The sequence below is a fragment of the Pyrus communis genome, chromosome 8 (genome assembly GCF_963583255.1).
Source record: "Pyrus communis chromosome 8, drPyrComm1.1, whole genome shotgun sequence".
Classification (NCBI taxonomy): Eukaryota; Viridiplantae; Streptophyta; class Magnoliopsida; order Rosales; family Rosaceae; genus Pyrus; species Pyrus communis.
In genome coordinates, this window is record NC_084810.1 from 21,595,647 (window position 1) to 21,613,778 (window position 18,132).

Genomic DNA, 18,132 nt, shown 5'->3' on the forward strand with positions numbered 1-18,132 from the left:
CATTTACAAATGAAAATTAATACTATTAGACCATAGTACAAAGTGATCTAAGCCAAACTTAAAAAAGTGAGCTTTCTCATTTCCTGGAAGGTATGATCAGATAAAACTTTTGGCAGCAGGTCAAGATATTTTGTTCATAAGAATCATCACCGTTCCTATTTTATTATTTTAAAGATATCATAGAACATCCATCATTGTTCGTTGAAGCCCTTAAATATTCCAAGTTGGCGGCTATTTTAATATATATATATATGTATGTATGTATATCAATGTGTCCATACTCTTCCTAGTCTCCATTCACTCAGATTTCTCATTTGCTTCTGAATCCTGTTAGGTTATGGATACCTTTCTGGATGAACTTCCAAGTCCCATGAACAAATTCGTGTTCGAGCAAGCCCCCATTCCGGCCTACTCGAATCCCAATCTTGTTCATGAGTTTGAAGCCAACCATGATTTCACCGATCCCAGTTTCTTCCTTGTCAATCCAGACCCTGTTAGTGATTTATCTTCGTCGCCGGGCGTGAGCTCGGAGGTGGATTCTCCGGACAGCGGTGACACATCCAATGAAATTCTCAGGTACATAAGTCAGATGCTTATGGAGGAAGAGGAATACTTGGAGAACAAGCCCTGCATGCTGCACGAATGTTTGGCCCTCCAAGCTGCTGAAAAATCACTGCATGATGTGCTTGTTCAGGAGCAGAATCCCTTCTCAACTGGTCCACTTCTTGATTCCGTGTATCGATATGTTGAGAGCCCGAACCAGGACAGTAATCACAGCAGTTCTGGCTCTGTTGCTGCTGGAAACTGGGTTGGATCGGATTGGGATTGTGTTCAAGATGTTTCCAAGTCCTCTCCTGCCCAAATTCCAAACCCTTTGGTTTCGAGCGGTGACGGTGAAATCGCGCATCTGGAACACAACTCATCGTTTGTTATGGCGCCGAGGGAGCCGCTGGGTAAGGATGTGAGTTTTAATTCGGAGAATGGATCAAGGAGCAAGAAGAATCGCCAGAGGGAAGACGAGGATTCTGTAGATGACGGGAGGAGCAACAAGCTTTCAGCGGTTTATGCTGACGAAATGGAACTACCGGAGCTGCTTGATAAGGTACTGCTCTGTGAGATTGACAAACAAGAGTCCAACTCCTGTTCTCCCCAGGAAAGCGAGAAGTTGCAGCTCAACGGGAAGTCGAGAGGATCGAAGGGCAAGAAAACACGCAAGAAAAAGCCAGACGACAATGCAGGGATGGTTGATTTATGGTCGATGCTGACTCAATGTGCACAAGCTGTTGCAAGCTATGACAGAAGGAATGCAAATGAACTACTCCAGCAGATAAGGCTGAACTCTTCTCCCTACGGCGATGGCACGCAGAGATTAGCTCATTACTTGGCAGATGGCCTCGAACTGCGCTTGGGTTCTGTCATTCCCTCTTACAATTCCCTTCCCAACAGTCAGATGTCAGCTGCTGATCTCTTAAAAGCTTACCAGACTTACATCAGGGCTTGCCCTTTCCACAAGATGTCGAATGTATATGCTAACAAAACGATTCTGAAACTAGCGGAGAAAGCGACGAAGCTTCACATCATTGATTTCGGTGTCCTCTATGGCTACCAATGGCCTTGCCTCATCAAAGGCCTCTCCAAGAGACATGGCGGACCTCCCATGCTTCGTATTACTGGAGTTGAGTTTCCCCAACCAGGTTTTCGGCCTTCAGAAAGGGTTGAACAGACAGGGCGCCGCCTAGAGAATTACTGCAAGAGGTTCAATGTCCAGTTCGAGTACACTGCCATAGCAAAGAATTGGGAAACAATTCGGTATGAGGATATCAAAATCGACAGAGATGAGTTAACTGTAGTTAATTGCTTGTACCGGCTAAAGAACCTACCCGATGAAACAGTGACAGACTGTCCGAGGGATACAGTTCTGAAGCTGATCCGGGAAATTAACCCGGATATATTCATCCATGGGGTAGTCAATGGATCCTACAATGCACCCTTCTTCGACACACGCTTCAAGGAGGCGCTCTTCCATTTCTCTTCCCTGTTCGACATGTTTGATGAGACTTTGCCGCGAGAAGATCAACATAGGCTGCTCTATGAGAGAGAAGTGTATGGTAGAAATGCTATCAATGTGATAGCATGTGAGGGTTCAAGGAGGGTCGAAAGGCCGGAGACTTACAAGCAGTGGCAGATTAGAAACAAGAGAGCTGGGTTCAGGCAGTTACCGTCGGACCAGGAGATCTTGAAGTTAGTCAGGAGTATGGTGAAGAGAGATTACCATAAGGATTTCATCGTCGACGAAGATGGCATGTGGGTGTTGCAGGGATGGAAGGGCAGGATAGTCCATGCTATTTCGTACTGGAAACCTGTTTGAGAGTTACAAAAGGCGCTACGGCAACCTCGATGTAACAAGGGCACCTGTTTGGCTTCTTGTGCATCAAATGGAAGGCAATGCCGGAAATGTGTTTCGCACTAGCAGTCAGCTCGATTTCTGCTGGTTTTCGGACTTCCGGAGAGTAGTTTTATGGGCTTAGATTAGGTAGTGCTGCTTAGAACTTACGAGCATGATATGTAGTTATAACTTATGTGCTAGTTAGTAGAGTGGCTAAGGTTAGCTATCCCCTCTCTTACAATCTGATTTGGGTGTACTAATAGTCCAGTTTAATGAAAGTTCTATCTTTATGTCTTGAAGACCGATCGATAAATGCATCGGAGAACCATACGTATTCTCCTGGGTGCCAAACCTGCTGATAAACCTAGGAACCACAGTATCTTCACCACAATTCCCCCTTGCATCTTATCGTAACGCCGGTAACCTAATCGTTGAACCACAAACAAAAAGTAACAAACACGCAAAGCTATAAACTCTACGTTTTTGTTCGAAAACTAAACATGTAACCAGCACTGAAACCGAATAACCAGCTGATCAAAATCATCACTAAGAATTGAAATAGATGGCACCCCTTTAATCAGCGCCGAATACAGAACGAAACATCTCTAACAAAATTAAAGACTGAAGTCCAATCGGATGCCTAAAATTCAACCCTAGCCCGCAAAATATTCACTTCCTACATTTGCCCTAAGAAAATGCTACCATTCTCTCCTAAACCCAAAAAATTGTCCACACATGACAACTCCACAAAAATAGCCTTCAGGAAAATGTAAACATATACTGCAAAGCCACGGGATAGTGAAGAATAAAAAGGGTGAATACTTTCACCCGTAAATTTACAAAGTCAAGTGATGATATAATGCTCAAGCCTCATCCAAGAAAAAATTTGTACTTTGCAAGGAATCATAGTACTCAAATCATTGCGATGCATCGAAGATGGGTAGTAAACAACAGGGATGAGAAATCAATCAACTAGCTGAAACAGGATTTACAAGAAAATATTCTGTCTTAAACCAAGACCATTTATGAATTTGAAACATAATATCAACGCATGAGTCAGGACTAATAAACTTCCACAATTCCAAAAACTAACAGATAAATGTCATGTACAATCCCTATTAGGATACTAATGCAGACGAAGAGCGCTGGGTGACACCCACTCCTTTTTAGATGTAATGCTAATATGCTTTTACTACTACAGCATCCTGAACTCCCCCTCAAGTTACAAATGAACCAAGAAAGGCACATTAATCAGCGGCCTCTTACCCTCTTCGGGGAATAAGGAAAACTTGATTCGAAATTAACTTACGAAAAAAAAAATGGTACTTAAGAGTTCTGGATGGGTTGTGATACCAAAGCAACATGAATGCCAAAAGCCTAGCTCATAGTACTGTAATCAATGTTTTAAAAGCATGACTGTAATAAGTAATGGTATAGCTATGCGCATTTAACTTTTCAAACTCGTGGAAGCAGATACGAAAAAAACTAGCCTTAAGCACTAGAGGTTAAAAATACTAACAAATAACCACAATTTCCTGCATCTAAAATACCCTAGCATCACTGATTGGATAGCAGGTTCAAAATAAAATGAGGAAGCTTTAAGAGAAATATATCAATAACCATAGATTGGAGCTAGAACTCGTTATTATACTAAAAATAGAGAAACCAGATCATCTTAAAATCTAACAAATTTGAATTATGAGAACCAAGCATTAAATATTTGACAACAGGATTACAGATTCAAATGATAGGGCCTGAAAGCAATTCAAAAATTAAGTACACACAACTATAAGTGAATCACCTAGTTAATGCTCAACCTCTTTTGTTTTGACCCTTTGATGGTCTAAGAACGTTCCAGTTCAGGTTGTTACCCGTTGGTTTCCTGAAGGAACCTTTACTTGTATTTGGTGACGGCTGCTGATCACCTTTATTAAGTTTGGGCGACTTGTTCGGATGTTGTTTCCCAGAAACTGCTTCAGACTGTTTTCTTTTATGGTCTCCATTAGTCTTACTGTTTGACTTATTAGTATTTGAGCACTCTGCTTCATCCATTGAGGACCCATTTTCTCTGTTGAAATGCAAATAGGAGAAAGAAGATAGGAGAGCAGAAGCCAAATTTTAGAAGATATTTCTGCCAACATATATTTCTTAGTCTCCTTAATACAAATGGACGAAAAAATTTCATTTAAAAAAGACAAAAGAACCAAAAAAAAAAAATTCGAGTTATGAAATCTCAAATTACCCACCTAAATGACACTTTTTCACTTTGAACGCCAGAAGATGCGGCAGGGGCAGCAGGCTGACCAGGGTTTTCCGATACTTGATTCAGTTTCTATCATGAAAGCACTTCTATGTGAGGTGAAAATAAAGCCAATCAATAAGTACACAAGAGGCCAATCCTATTAGAAATCTTAAGGTCAATGAACCTTTTACTCACATCAATCGATGGATTGAAGCTTTGAAATGACATCCGCCCCCTAATGGCTTCAGGTTGAGGGTCACCTTCCACTATGACCACACTGCACAGCCATCCACATGAAGCAGGTAAAATTTAAGAAAAAAGGAGATGGAGTAGTGTAACTAATGAATTACTATAGCAGGCAGATGTAATTGTCTCCGGTTCAATGCATGGAGTTATCTTAATCGAGGCCTTTGCACTTCCACGTTGAGACATTAATGCCTTTGCCTCGACACTGAGGGACCTCAAAAAGGGTTAACTTTATTAATGCTAATTATGTAAAACTAGCTCCTTGAAGACTCAAAGTTGTAGCTTATAGTTAGGTTCTACAAACTGGTTCTCCTAAGACCATTGTTCTAAAAATTCCCGCCTAGCGCTGCCTAAGCCCTGCATAGGTGCTAGGCAGCTGGCCACCGCCCCGATTAATGCCTAGGCGTCTGAAAATTAAGAAAGGGTGCCTAGACCTGCTGAGGCGCCCGCCTAGACCCCCTAAGCCCAGACCCACCTAGGCACTCGACTATGTTGCGACTCACGTAGACAAAAAATAGATAGCTTTCATTTTGCATTTTTTTTTTTTCAATAAATTGTAAAGACTTGTTGAATACTTAAATGAACACACATTATACGCTTGTTCCCAATTTTTTCATTATGTCCCAATACTTCATAAATATGTCATTTTATCTTGCAGTTTATGATGAAATTATATATATTTTAAGTATAAACGGACACCTATTTACACAAAATATAATAGATTTACTTAAATCCGCCTAGGCCCTACCTAGCCGTTAGGCTCCAGCCCACCGAACCTTGCCTAAGACCCAATTTTTCAATACCAATAAATCCATAATTTCTTCAATTTCTCAGATACTCCACCGACTTAGGTCACAAAATAAACTTTCCCATCGAACTATCAAACAACAAACAATTACGAAGCGACGATCTACACTGAAACTCTATTCAGTAATGTAATCCAATAGGCAAAACAGCTCAAACTTTAGATAAACATTAGAACAAGAAACAAAGAGAAAGAAAATCTACCACTTTCTTATTTGACGGGCAGGGAAAGCAAAATCTGCAGCAGGTTTGGCATCTTCTTCTTTCTTCACCTCTCTCTGAGTTGCTCTTTGCATAAACTACAGTAATTACACTAAAGAATTAATAATACAACCCCATTATAACAAATTACTCTGAAAATCTAAATACAGCAGCATCAGAAAGTATGAAAATTAAAATTAAAAGTCCCCAAGAAGAATTTAAGCAAAACCCATATCAAATTCCAAGTGGGATTATCAAAATAATAATTTAAAACAGAAATAAATACCGAAAATTAATCGAAAAACCAAAAAAATTTCAAATTTCTTCGTTTCTTATTACCTTTAAGTTCCTGAGAGTGCTGGAAAGCTCTCGCTTCGCCATATTAGCCCTGGTTTTTTCCTATGCAATCCAACTAAGAACTGAAGGCGATAACTTTAAGCTGGAATTTCTCTGGAGGAGGCTCCGCCGTGAAGGAAAAAGCTTTCCTTTATTTCTTCTGCAACTGAGGGAGGAGAAGGCAAAGAGGGAGGAAACTAGGGTATCTTTTGGGGACGAATGGGAAATTTACCGAACGAAAGGACAAATTTGACCCTCTCTAGTAATGGGCTTCTTTTGGGCTTAGGGTTTTTGGGGTAATTCTCCTTTCTATGTTCCATAAGAATTTGGTTTCCTTTTTACTAGTTACTCAGGGAATACAATCCTATCTGAATCTTTTATGTGATGATTTCAATAACCATTTTATCGTGTCTGTTATTTTACTGTAAATAATTATTTTAAATTATTAGTATCTGACGAAAATTAACCGTACGAGTAGTCGAGTACGATAAATGAAGACGATAAGTTCCCCACAAAAAAATTCGGATAGATCCTCATCCGTTACTTGGGATTTTTTTATTTTTTTGTTACTTAGGATATTCTTCTGTTTCCTTTATTAATTAGATTTTCAAGTTCAGAACATACAACTTTAGCATATTATCGTCAATCAAATTAAGAGATTTTTCTATTTTTTAGTGGATTCCAAAATATTGATAGATTTCAAACTATATTATCAGATTTGACGTTTGTCAACCCTTCTATGCTCTATTTCAATTCAACACAAGTGGTTAAGATCATCGATGCTTACAACCAAAATTCTAGGTTTGAACCCCTTTCCTGTATCAGTCGTATTAAAAAAAAAAGAACGAAAAACTTTGACGCCCAATCGTTGAATGAATCTATCCCTCGCCTCCCTCAATTGCTACAAACACTACACAAAAAGGTGACCCCAAACCAATAAGACTCTCTACTTTGCGACGATCGGAGAAGAACGTCTATTGTAGGCACCTTTACTCTTGCTTTGAAAAGAGGCTTACCACGACTCGAACCCATTACAAACACTATACGAAAATGGAAAATAAAAACGATACTTTTGAATTGAATAAATACTAACAAGATTCTTTTCACAAGCACTTATTACACAAGGTAGTATGAATTCCTATCATACTCACTCTTTTGAAGCACAACAAATAAAACAGACAATTCTTGAGGGATATACCCAATGCAGAGTTCCGTTTAACGAGCACCCACGGAGATCATAAACCAAGTCAGCATTGTCATAGTCAACGGTTACTCCATGTTTTTAGTGGTAGGAATTTGGCAATTCTAGTGCTAGGGTTCCACAAGAGAATGTCTATACAATGTCGTAGTAACCAAGCTAAACATTTCAAGCCCTTGCAAGAACCTGCAACTTCATCGAAAGACCACCAATGTGGTAATTTTATTTTTATTTTTATCAAACCTCGTAACCAAGATTTGTTCTTATGATATAATCGTCTCAATACTAAATTTTTCATATAAATTTTGAAGTTCCATCTTGTTTGATTGAAATTTTCCATGCTAATAAAAAAGAGTTCATTTTTCTTCAATTAATTATATTGCTATATTTTATCTGATTTTTTCCATACAGCTTAAAGACCCCTCTTGCTTTTGATTTCTAACTTCGTCATTGCTAATTGTTACAATTAAAACACCAAGCAACAAAAATACAAAAAATTAAACTGAATGTTAATACTAAATTTCTTAAACTGAATATAAAAATACAAAAAATTAAAGACCCCTCTTGCTTTTGTCTCAATACTAAATTTCTTATGGCATCAATTTCACAACTAAGCTCCGTCATTCCATCCTTAACTATCAAATTGAGGATGTGACAAGCGCACCTCATGTGCAAGTGAGCCCCGTCAAGTAAAAGAGTACCATTTGACTTGAGTCTTCTTTTCATGTATGCAATGGCGGTGTCATTTGCACTAGCATTGTCAACGGTAATGCTAAACACCTTGTCAATGCCCCAATCATTCAAGCAAACCTCTAGACATCTTCCAATATCATCACCCTTATGAGAAGTAACTTGGACAAAGTTTAGGATCCTCTTATGCAACCCCCAATTAGTGTCCAAAAAATGGGCCGTGATGACCATGTAGTTTATCATTTGAATTGAGGTCCAAGTGTCGGTTGTAATGCTCACTCTCAACCCCTCAATCACACTTTTTATTTTAGCCTTCTCTTCAACATACAACTCCAAAACCGCCGCCGCCACCTTATGCCTATTAGGAAGTTTGTATTTTGGATTCAAATCACGAATAAAATCTCGAAAGTCTTCTTGATCAACCACCCTAAAAGGCATCTCCGCTATTATAATCCACCTCACACATCTCCTATCAAGTCTTTTTTGATTGAAAGTGTGAGTGACAACCGGACCTCCCATCCTCGCTTGTGTCAATGTAGGTTGCTTCGGATCCACATTCTCAAAGAGACTAGAACCCGGGCATTTCCTCAAATGCTTAAGAATTCCCGTCGTCCCATGAATTATAGGGTGTGCCGGTACTAAGAGTTTGCAATGCTTGCATTCGGCCATGAAAGATTTCTCCCCATTATTATCGGTGATCGTTACCCTCTTAGCATCATTCCACGCCGGACTTGGACCCTTTCTCCTATTGCCCTTTTTCCGAGAAGGACCCTCCCATTGTCTCACTACTTCTTCTTCTTCTTCTACTTCCTCTTCCCCCTCTTCCCCCTCTTCCCCCTCTTCTTCTATTTGTTCTAATGCAATATCCTCCTCCATATCCGGATCATCATCCCAACAATCTTCATAATAATCATTATGCAAATAATCTTGAGGTGAGGGAGTGCCTAGTTGAAGGGTACCACTAGGTTGGGTTTGTTTTCGTTTTCCTAATACCGAGACCATAGGTGTACTAGATTGGCTACTAGATCCGTCCATCCTAACAAATAAAATAACAATGCACATTAATATATCACAACCACAGTTCAGCATATATCCAAATTCCAATCAATAAATAAAATAAATGGTTCAAAAATCTGAGCATTCAACATAGAAAATATATGTTTGTGAGAAAAATAACTCAAAATATATAACAGAAATCAAAACAAATATATAAGTTAGGATATTCTTCTGTTTCCTTTATTAATTAGATTTTCAAGTTCAGAACATACAACTTTAGCATATTATCGTCGATCAAATTAAGAGATTTTCTATTTTTTAGTGGATTCCAAAATATTGATAGATTTCAAACTATATTATCAGATTTGACGTTTGTCAACCCTTCTATGCTCTATTTCAATTCAACACAAGTGGTTAAGATCATCGATGCTTACAACCAAAATTCTAGGTTTGAACCTCTTTCCTGTATCAGTCGTATTAAAAAAAAGAACGAAAAAGTTTGACGCCCAATCGTTGAATGAATCTATCCCTTTCCTCCCTCAATTGCTACAAACACTACACAAAAATGTGACCCCAAACCAATAAGACTCTCTACTTTGCGAGGATCGGAGAAGAACGTCTATTGTAGGCACCTTTACTCTTGCTTTGAAAAGAGACTTACCACAACTCGAACCCGTTACAAACACTATACGAAAATGGAAAATAAAAACGATACTTTTGAATTGAATAAATACTAACAAGATTCTTTTCACAAGCACTTATTACACAGGGTAGTATGAATTCCTATCATACTCACTCTTTTGAAGCACAACAAATAAAACGGACAATTCTTGAGGGATATACCCAGTGCAGAGTTCCGTTTAACGAGCACCCACGGAGATCATAAACCAAGTCAGCATTGTCATAGTCAACGGTTACTCCATGTTTTTAGTGGTAGGAATTTGGCAATTCTAGTGCTAGGGTTCCATAAGAGAATGTCTATACAGTGTCGTAGTAACCAAGCTAAACATTTCAAGCCCTTACAAGAACCTACAACTTCATCGAAAGACCACCAATGTGGTAATTTTATTTTTATTTTTATCAAACCTCGTAACCAAGGTTTGTTCTTATGATATAATCGTCTCAATACTAAATTTTTCATATAAATTTTGAAGTTCCATCTTGTTTGATTGAAATTTTCCATGCTAATAAAAAAGAGTTTATTTTTCTTCAATTAATTATATTGCTATATTTCTTCTGATTTTTTCCATACAGCTTAAAGAGCCCTCTTGCTTTTGATTTCTAACTCCACCGCTGGTAATTGTTACAATTAAAACACCAAGCAGCAAAAATACAAAAAATTAAACTGAATGTTAATCATCAAGTTAAAAGCTTTCGTACGGAAGAAGCTAAATACAAAGCCAAAAGACTAGAAACAAATTCATTTGCAAATATAATGCCATTTAGGTAGAGATCAGGAAGGCAAATGAAAACTCACAAGCTTTGGATTAGATGCCGGTTACTGGTGAAACTAAGGTCTCAACATACGTAAGTGCACAATCAGCACGATGCTCGAGTTGGAGAACAGTCCTAACTGTCTTTTCTTTTGGATTGTATAATACCAGACCTGAACTGTCACTTATCAAAACTTCACCATTCTCTAAAATGGATATAGGTACAATGTAAGGATCATTATACAGTCAGAGATCTGAAGGAATTTGTACGAGCTTACTCCAATAATTACAATATTGTAATTATATCGTCTCTTTTCCAACAGGTATCGAAGAAGGATACAAAGAGAATTTCGAGTGGTTCCCATTACTATCTCCTTACATGTTTTGGTTTCTGGAAACTTGGATAATGACACCACCTCCTGAAATTTCTTGTCCGCCAAATTTAAAGAGACGATTTTTGGTGTCGGCCTACCATAAAACTGGCGTCGGAAACCAAAGTGCCATTCATTAAGCACTTAGGGCTGGTTTGGTATTACTGTGTTTTGAAAAAAAATTATTTTTATTGTGTTATAAGAATAAGCAGTTGTGAAATAAAGCAGCAAAATGTTTGGTAAACTTTTTTGTAAAAGTGCTTTTGGAAAAAAAACAGTATGATAGTGTTCGGTAAACTTTTATGTAAAACAGCTGTGACTGTGTGAAATGACAAAAAATGGTATAATACTATATGTGATATTAATTTAATTTTCTTAACACATAAAAGTCAATTACTAAATAGACTTTATTTTTAAAAGAAAATTATTTATAAACTTTATCTTAAACATATAATTCAACATTTAACAAGAAATCATAATCCAACATTCAACATATAATACAACATTTAAAATATCTATTTACTATACAACTATTACTCTTTATCTTTTCTTTTAGGATAAAGTACAAAAAACTACCTCAACTATTGGTGTCACGACACTTTCATAACTCATCTTTTAAAATTAACAATGTCGTACCTCATTTTACAAATTTGTGCCAATGTTATACCTTCTGTTAGCATACCGCTAATTTGTCAGTTAAATGCTGACGTGGCTTTATCCACACACCATTTTCTATTAAAAAATTTAAAAAATATTAAAAAAACTAAAAAAAAAAAATCATTTAATATTTTTCAATATTAAAATAATAAAAAAAAGTTAAAAAACAAAAATCAAAACCTTTCGTTCCTTCCACCCCCCCTCCCCCCTTCTCTCTCTCCCCATCTTCATCTTCTTCCCTGATTAATCTTCAACCAAAAAATAAAAAATAAAAATTTGAAAACCCATCAACCCCCAACCCCCCAACAAAGAAGAAGAAGCAGAAGAAGAAGAAGAAGAAGAAAAACCCAACCCAGTTCGTTCGTCCCCCCTCGCCCCCCAAAAACAAATCCAACCCCCTGCAACCTAGAAAGAAAAAGAAGGAGGAAGAAGAAGAAGAAGAAAAATCTCGTTTGCCAGGCTGATTCCGCAAGGGATGGGTGCGAGGTTGGGTGGGTGCAAGGGTGGGTGCGGAGGGTGGATGCGAGGGGAAGACGAACTGGGATTTTTTTTTTTTTTTTTGGGTTGCAAGTAGGGGCTCGGGTGGGGGAGAAGAGGGGGTGGGGAGGGGAAATGAGGGAGAAGAGAGAATGACGCGGGGGGGGGGGGGGAGGGGGGAAGGGATGAAGTTTTGTTTGTTTGTTTTTTTTTTCTTCTTCTTCTTTTGTTTTCTGGGTTGCAGCAAGTAAATGGGGGGGGGGGGGGGGCAGGGGGAAATGGACGAAAGGTTTTGTTTTGTTTTTTTTTTTTTTATACTTTTTTTTATTATTTTAATATTTAAAAAATATTAAATGATTTTTTTTTAGTTTTTAATAATATTTTATTAATTTTTTAATAGAAAGTGGGCCCTGAATCAAACCACGTCAGCATTTAACTGAGAAATTCACGCCAAGCTAACGGAAGGTATAACATTGGCACAAATTCATAAGATGAGGTATGACATTGTCAATTTTGAAAAATGAGGTATGAAAGTGTCGTGACACCAATAGTTGAGGTAGTTTTTTGTACTTTACCCTTTCTTTAATTATGGAATCATAATTTTTTATTCCCTTTGCCCTTGTCATCTTTCAAATCCCCTTCCCCTTGCGATCCCATTAGACTTTTCATCGTCTTCTTCTTCTTCTTCGTAATCTTCTTCCTCGTCTTCGTCTTCGAGGTCAGCATTGGCTTCAAACTTACAGGTTTTCCCTTCGCAAGTGGAGGAGTTGTTGTTGAAAATTTCTGGGGTTTGAATTTTAGTTTCGGCAGCCAACGGATTGTTATGGGGAACTTCAAGCTCTGGGTTTTGTTGGGGCAGTCAAGCTGGTCACTGCAGCTAAGATCGGGTTTGCGCTTCCATGGCCATGGTGGAGTCGTGGTCTTCCATGTAATTGAAGAAGTCCATCGTCGCTGGCCGCATCACTCTGAAACCTAGATTACCCAGAATTGCATATCACCCAGATTACCCAGAAATCCAAATCTTCCAATTCTACCTTCCAATTATTCAATTCAATATTCCAATTACCATAAATAAAGGTTGAAAAAAGGAAATTTACCTTTTTATTGATGAAGAGTGCTCGAACCAGATGAGAGGCAGAGATCGAGCTTGAACGGAGAGAGAGAGAGCTAGAGAAAAGGAGCTCGAACCAGAAAGTGAGGGTAGGTTTGGGAATTTGGAAGTTTCATTAATAAAATCATTGTAGCTCCGTGTTTTCACGAAAAGGTGATTTCTAAAGCTGCCTTTTGCAGCTTCCCATTTTTAACTTTTTTTTCATCTGAAACTTTGAAATAAAGCTGTTTTAGGGGTGTTCACCAAATACTAAAAACTCTCTCAACTTTTTTTTATACCAGCTTTTTTTTAAATCATCTCAACCCCAAACCATACCTAAGTCTAACCAGTGCCAAACTCCGTTTAGTAAGCACCCATGGCTTGGATCTGCACAACTCGAGTGAAGATGTTTATAGCTAACAGTAACCCACGAACCTTTTCTTAGTGAAAAGATCGCAAGGGCTACACACAAGTCCTTAACAATGCCTAATACAACCTTGTAATCGTCAGTTGCGGAATCATAACCGAATCCATAGAGCATCCGATAGTAGCAAAATGGTCGGAATATCATCGAATGGAGGCGAATCAATTTGCGGCAAGGTGTTGACAACTCTAGTGCTAGCTAGGGTTCCATAAGACAACGTCTCTCTGGTCTTTTGTGGCCAAATAAGTTAGACATAACAAGCCATTGCAAGAACCCACAATTTTACTTGAGAACCGCCATGTAGGAAAATCAATATTATACTTTCTCATTGCAACATGACCACCTTCGCCGCCGCTGCCATTCGCCACGTTAAGTTTTGTTCGTTTTTTTGAAGAGAGAATTCTCCATGATAAGACTAGTGTGGATACTGCACGCAGAACATGACAGAAACCCTAATTTGCGCAAGTGATGAGAAAAGCTACCGTCTTTTGGTGTAGGGTTGGATTTGGATTTGCAAGCAAGGCCTGTAATAGCCCAAGGCTGATGGACCGGCCGGAGTTTGGCGCTATTATTACGTCCTTTTTCAAATGGGTAGGGTCTAAGCCTAGCCCGGTGTAATAAAACTTCAATTTGTTCACTTTATGGAATTTGCTTGATCCATTATTGTGGCCGAATCCTTAAAATATGATTAAGAAAATGTTATTTAATACCATGATCTAGTTTTGTGGTGATAATAATAAAAATGTTAATAGATAAGTCATCTTTACTACAACCCTATAGGACCGTACATGAGATTTTCACCTGATACGTCTCCTCCTTCTATTATTTTAAAGTCATTGGATCATTTTCCTCGTTCAAGAATCTCTTTCCTTCTTGCATTCCGTTTTGAAGAGTAACGATGACCAATTCAATCACGTTTTCATTCATTTGGAGTCTTGGTGGAATTCCTCAAGTTTTAAGTTTGAATTTCATGAATAGTATGGTATCAATTTATTCCTTCGTTAATTAAATGTAATATATCATGGTCATTTTTTTTATAAAGATAATCAAGAAAACAATCGGTTCTTATTAAGAATATGTAAACTTTTTTTTTATTTGAAAACAAGCGATATGTACACTAAAGGTGAGAAAAAAAATTATAAACTCAAACAAAATGTGGTAAAAAAAAAAAAAGCCTAAGACCATTGGCTGTCTATGAGAGACATGCATGAAAAAATTAAATTAAAAACATTTGACTACATTTTTGTTTACTTTAAAGAAAAAAAAAAGATAGCTAAAAAATAATGAGTTAAGTAACTCAGCTGCAACGTCTTATATGAAATCTCCATTGTAAAACATCTCGATGTCTTTTAGTCATTACTAGCATGTTTGACATTTTCTTTGAAAGTGATCTAACGTCCCGAGAATTCCACCCTTAAACAAAAAGCACAAGGTAAAATGAAAAGAAGATATAAAAGTTACTCGTCGTATTTTACGAGCCAGCCACTACCCAATAGGAGACGTTTAAGTTTCCGTCCGAATAAAAGACTCTTTAACCAAAAACTCGGATCACTCACTGCTCAGACCCAGCTAGCAACAAAGAAACCCAGCAGCATCATCATCCATTACAATCTTAAAGGTGCCAATCAAAATTCCCACTTTGTACTTTAACACCATCAAATTCATCAACTTTTTGTTCTAATTTCTTCTGGGTATTCTGTTTTCAATCCTTTTGTTTGAAATCAGATAGTGGGTTTCTTCTTCTACTCCTCTTTGTTTCCTTTCTGTGGACAGCATTCGGTATCTTTGTTTACAACTTTTGTATCTGAAATCTGTGTGTTTTGATGGGTATTCTGAATTTTTTTTATTTTAATTGAGAATTGGGTTTTTTCCCTTATGTTTTCTCATTGTATTTTGCTTATTTGGCAGGAAATCAGTAATTTTTGGTTGTTGGAAAGCTTGTTGGACCCAGTGAATATGGTAAGTTGAATGACCATTGTTTTGTTCCTTTTAGTTTGTGCTTTCTAAAATTGGATTTGAGAATAAAGTTGATGACTTGATTGTGCTGGCAGTTTAGTTTCTATTTTTGTTTATTTTAGCAACCTTGAATAGTGATAGTGATTGATGTTTGTAGGATGAAGGAGGTTTTAGATTTGACCAGAAAAATTAGGATTTAGTTTGAAATATTTGCGGGTCTCAGTTGCCAACTTAGATTTGCTGTGCCAGGCTTGCAAATTTTGATTGTTGCTTCTGTTTCACATTTTTTCCATAATCTAAATGTTTGGAACTTCTTTGACTGATTATTTTTATGTAACAGGCTTATGAAGACTATCGCGCTTCAGCCTTTGAGCAGAGTTATCGTTGTTACCCTGTCTCGTTTATTGAGAAGGTTTGAATTCTGGACCTAGAAAGTTAAATTCCACTAATGAAGTGCCCTCCATAAAGAGGGTGACACTCTGAAATCTGTCATTAGGACCTCTCTTGGAATGGGCATACATCTTCTAGTATTTGAGTTCTGTGATTAGTCAGAGTGATGTATTTAGTCAGAAGTGTATTTATTCGTTCGGCTTCCTAACTGTTTATACTGATTCCTCTTTAATCTTGATCTTTGCAGCCACATCTGGAGAAGGGTGATAAAAGTATGTTTATTTTCTTGATTAGTTTGTTTATATGATACATGCCATTATGTATATATTTTTTCGTAGAACATGATATTACTGAATACTTGTCTAATCATGTTTTTGTTATATTTGTCCTTCCAGTTATAATGCCTCCCTCAGCTCTTGATCGCCTCGGTAATTGATCATTCTGTCTCTTATTTGTCCTGCCTTTGCAAATTGGATTTCAAGTTATGTGACCCGATCTTGATATATGCTGATTCCAACTAAATTTGAACTTTTCTTCTCCAGCATCTTTACAGATCGACTACCCTATGTTGTTTGAACTTAACAATCCTACTGTTGGACGAGTTACTCATTGTGGGGTTTTGGAATTTGTTGCTGATGAGGGCCTAATATATTTACCATACTGGGTGGGTACACATCTTTCCTTGGAATTTGTTGCAGCAGCATTCCAGATATGGTGTTACTTCTTAGTCATTTATGTGCTTTCTTTTTGTAGATGATGCAAAACATGCTTCTTCAAGAGGGGGACATATGTCAAGTGAAAAACAAAAGTCTCGTAAAGGGAACATGGGTGAAGTTGCAGCCCCACACCAAGGACTTTCTTGATATCTCAAACCCCAAAGCCATGTTAGTTAATCACTTTGATATCTTCATTTGAGTAGCCGGATTGCACTTTGGTACAACAGTAGAATTATTTTTAATCCTAAATTCTCTTGCTTTCGCAGTTTGGAAACTACATTGAGGAGCTATTCATGTTTAACTACTGGTGATACTATTATGGTTCCTTATAACAATAAGCAGTATTACATTAACATAGTTGAAACAAAACCCTCCGCTGCAATCAGTATCATTGAGACAGACTGTGAGGTTGATTTCGCCCCTCCTCTTGATTATGTGGAACCCAAAAAACCAGTACCACCTACTTTGTCAAAGAAGAGACCACAAGAAGGTGCTTATGATTTTTTTGGTTTATAATTTTGAAAATTGGTTTGAAGTTCGAAGCATTGGGCGTATATTTAGTTTCATCTTTTGTTTACAAGACTGTAGAATTCCTTCCTAACAGCTAACTTTGGTTTTCTGATTTTAATTTGTATCTTTCAGCTGAAGAAGAACAACCTGAAAAGATACCAAAATTCAATCCATTTACTGGTTCTGCAAGACGATTGGATGGAAAACCCATGACAGAATCAGTTGCACCAGTGTCCGCTTCCATTCTGAAGCAGCACCAACATGACAGTGAAAATGGAACCAAGGATTCTAAGTCATCAACTTTTGCCACACGTAAATCCGGAAAGCTTGTGTTTGGTTCAAATGGCAACCAACCCACAAAAGAAACCCCAAAAGTATGCCCCTCATTGTTTGTAACTTAAACGAAATAAGTATGACACCATGCTTATCGTTTGCATCTGTACTTGTAATCCCAGATTGCCCCAAAGAATGGCAAGCCAGAGCCGTCTCAGAAGGCAGAAGATGCACCTCAGAAGGCAGAAGAGCCGAAGTTCCAAGCATTCACGGGGAAGAAGTATTCATTGAAAGGGTGAGGTTAAGGCGTATCTTCATCGAAACAAGGAAAAGAGAGAAGGCATTTCTTCCATCAATTAGTTTTTGAGAGATGAAACAGTCAAGTTATTTTGGCAATGGAAGGTCCAACCCCAGAATGTGCCCTGCACTTGAATGATGCTTTATGAACTGAACCGAAGGTTGGTATGAATTGGAAACTTCCTTGTCGTATGTAAATAGGCACATGAACCGAAGGTTGGTATGAATTGGCAACTTCCTTGTCGTACAGACCATATGGAACTATGTTCATATATTTATAACTCGACATATTTCTTGAATTTTGTTGATTGTTTTTAGACCTCAGTGCCTTGCTGATCTTCATTCTTAGGCAGCTAGGGTTACTTCAATTCAACTTTATGTGCTAAACATAGAATGTCTGAGTTCAATTTAAATAGAGTAAACAGAAATGATTTCCGCA

General features: G+C 37.8%; 3 protein-coding genes across 4 annotated transcripts; 2 read left to right on the forward strand and 1 right to left on the reverse strand.

Moving 5' to 3' along the window:
* The first annotated feature begins 200 nt into the window (after nt 1-200).
* LOC137743719 (scarecrow-like protein 11) lies at nt 201-2,685 on the forward strand. Its single transcript, XM_068483665.1, has one exon. It carries the CDS (start codon nt 338-340, stop codon nt 2,366-2,368), a length of 2,031 nt encoding a protein of 676 aa, XP_068339766.1. The 5' UTR covers nt 201-337; the 3' UTR covers nt 2,369-2,685.
* Nucleotides 2,686-4,056: 1,371 nt separating this feature from the next.
* On the reverse strand, nt 4,057-6,396 carry LOC137743721 (uncharacterized). The gene is made up of 5 exons (XM_068483667.1): nt 6,219-6,396; nt 5,883-5,977; nt 4,824-4,905; nt 4,633-4,718; nt 4,057-4,454 (listed from the first exon to the last, which is right to left on the reverse strand). Exons 1-5 carry the CDS (start codon nt 6,258-6,260, stop codon nt 4,199-4,201), a joined length of 561 nt encoding a protein of 186 aa, XP_068339768.1. The 5' UTR covers nt 6,261-6,396; the 3' UTR covers nt 4,057-4,198.
* An 8,665-nt stretch (nt 6,397-15,061) lies between these two features.
* Nucleotides 15,062-18,132, forward strand: LOC137742796 (uncharacterized). Of its 2 annotated transcripts, none has more exons than XM_068482749.1 (10): nt 15,062-15,169; nt 15,460-15,510; nt 15,848-15,919; nt 16,145-16,169; nt 16,293-16,325; nt 16,440-16,561; nt 16,651-16,781; nt 16,880-17,103; nt 17,256-17,497; nt 17,579-18,132. In XM_068482749.1, exons 2-10 carry the CDS (start codon nt 15,508-15,510, stop codon nt 17,693-17,695), a joined length of 969 nt encoding a protein of 322 aa, XP_068338850.1. In that variant the 5' UTR covers nt 15,062-15,169; nt 15,460-15,507; the 3' UTR covers nt 17,696-18,132. The 2 variants fall into 2 exon arrangements, with proteins under 2 accessions (XP_068338850.1, XP_068338851.1); XM_068482750.1 differs by lacking the exon at nt 15,062-15,169 and adding an exon at nt 15,184-15,330.

Coding starts and splice junctions, on each gene's coding strand:
- LOC137742796 (XM_068482749.1), top strand. Junction 16,562..16,650: donor TAATATATTTACCATACTGG/GTGGGTACACAT, acceptor TTCTTTTTGTAG/ATGATGCAAAACATGCTTCT. Junction 17,498..17,578: donor CCACAAAAGAAACCCCAAAA/GTATGCCCCTCA, acceptor TTGTAATCCCAG/ATTGCCCCAAAGAATGGCAA.
- LOC137743721 (XM_068483667.1), bottom strand. CDS start 6,260: ATGGCGAAGCGAGAGCTTTCCAGCACTCTCAGGAACTTAAAG. Junction 4,906..5,882: donor GCCCGTCAAATAAGAAAGTG/GTAGATTTTCTT, acceptor ATGGCTGTGCAG/TGTGGTCATAGTGGAAGGTG. Junction 4,719..4,823: donor GCTTCAATCCATCGATTGAT/GTGAGTAAAAGG, acceptor CTTTCATGATAG/AAACTGAATCAAGTATCGGA.
- LOC137743719 (XM_068483665.1), top strand. CDS start 338: ATGGATACCTTTCTGGATGAACTTCCAAGTCCCATGAACAAATTCGTG.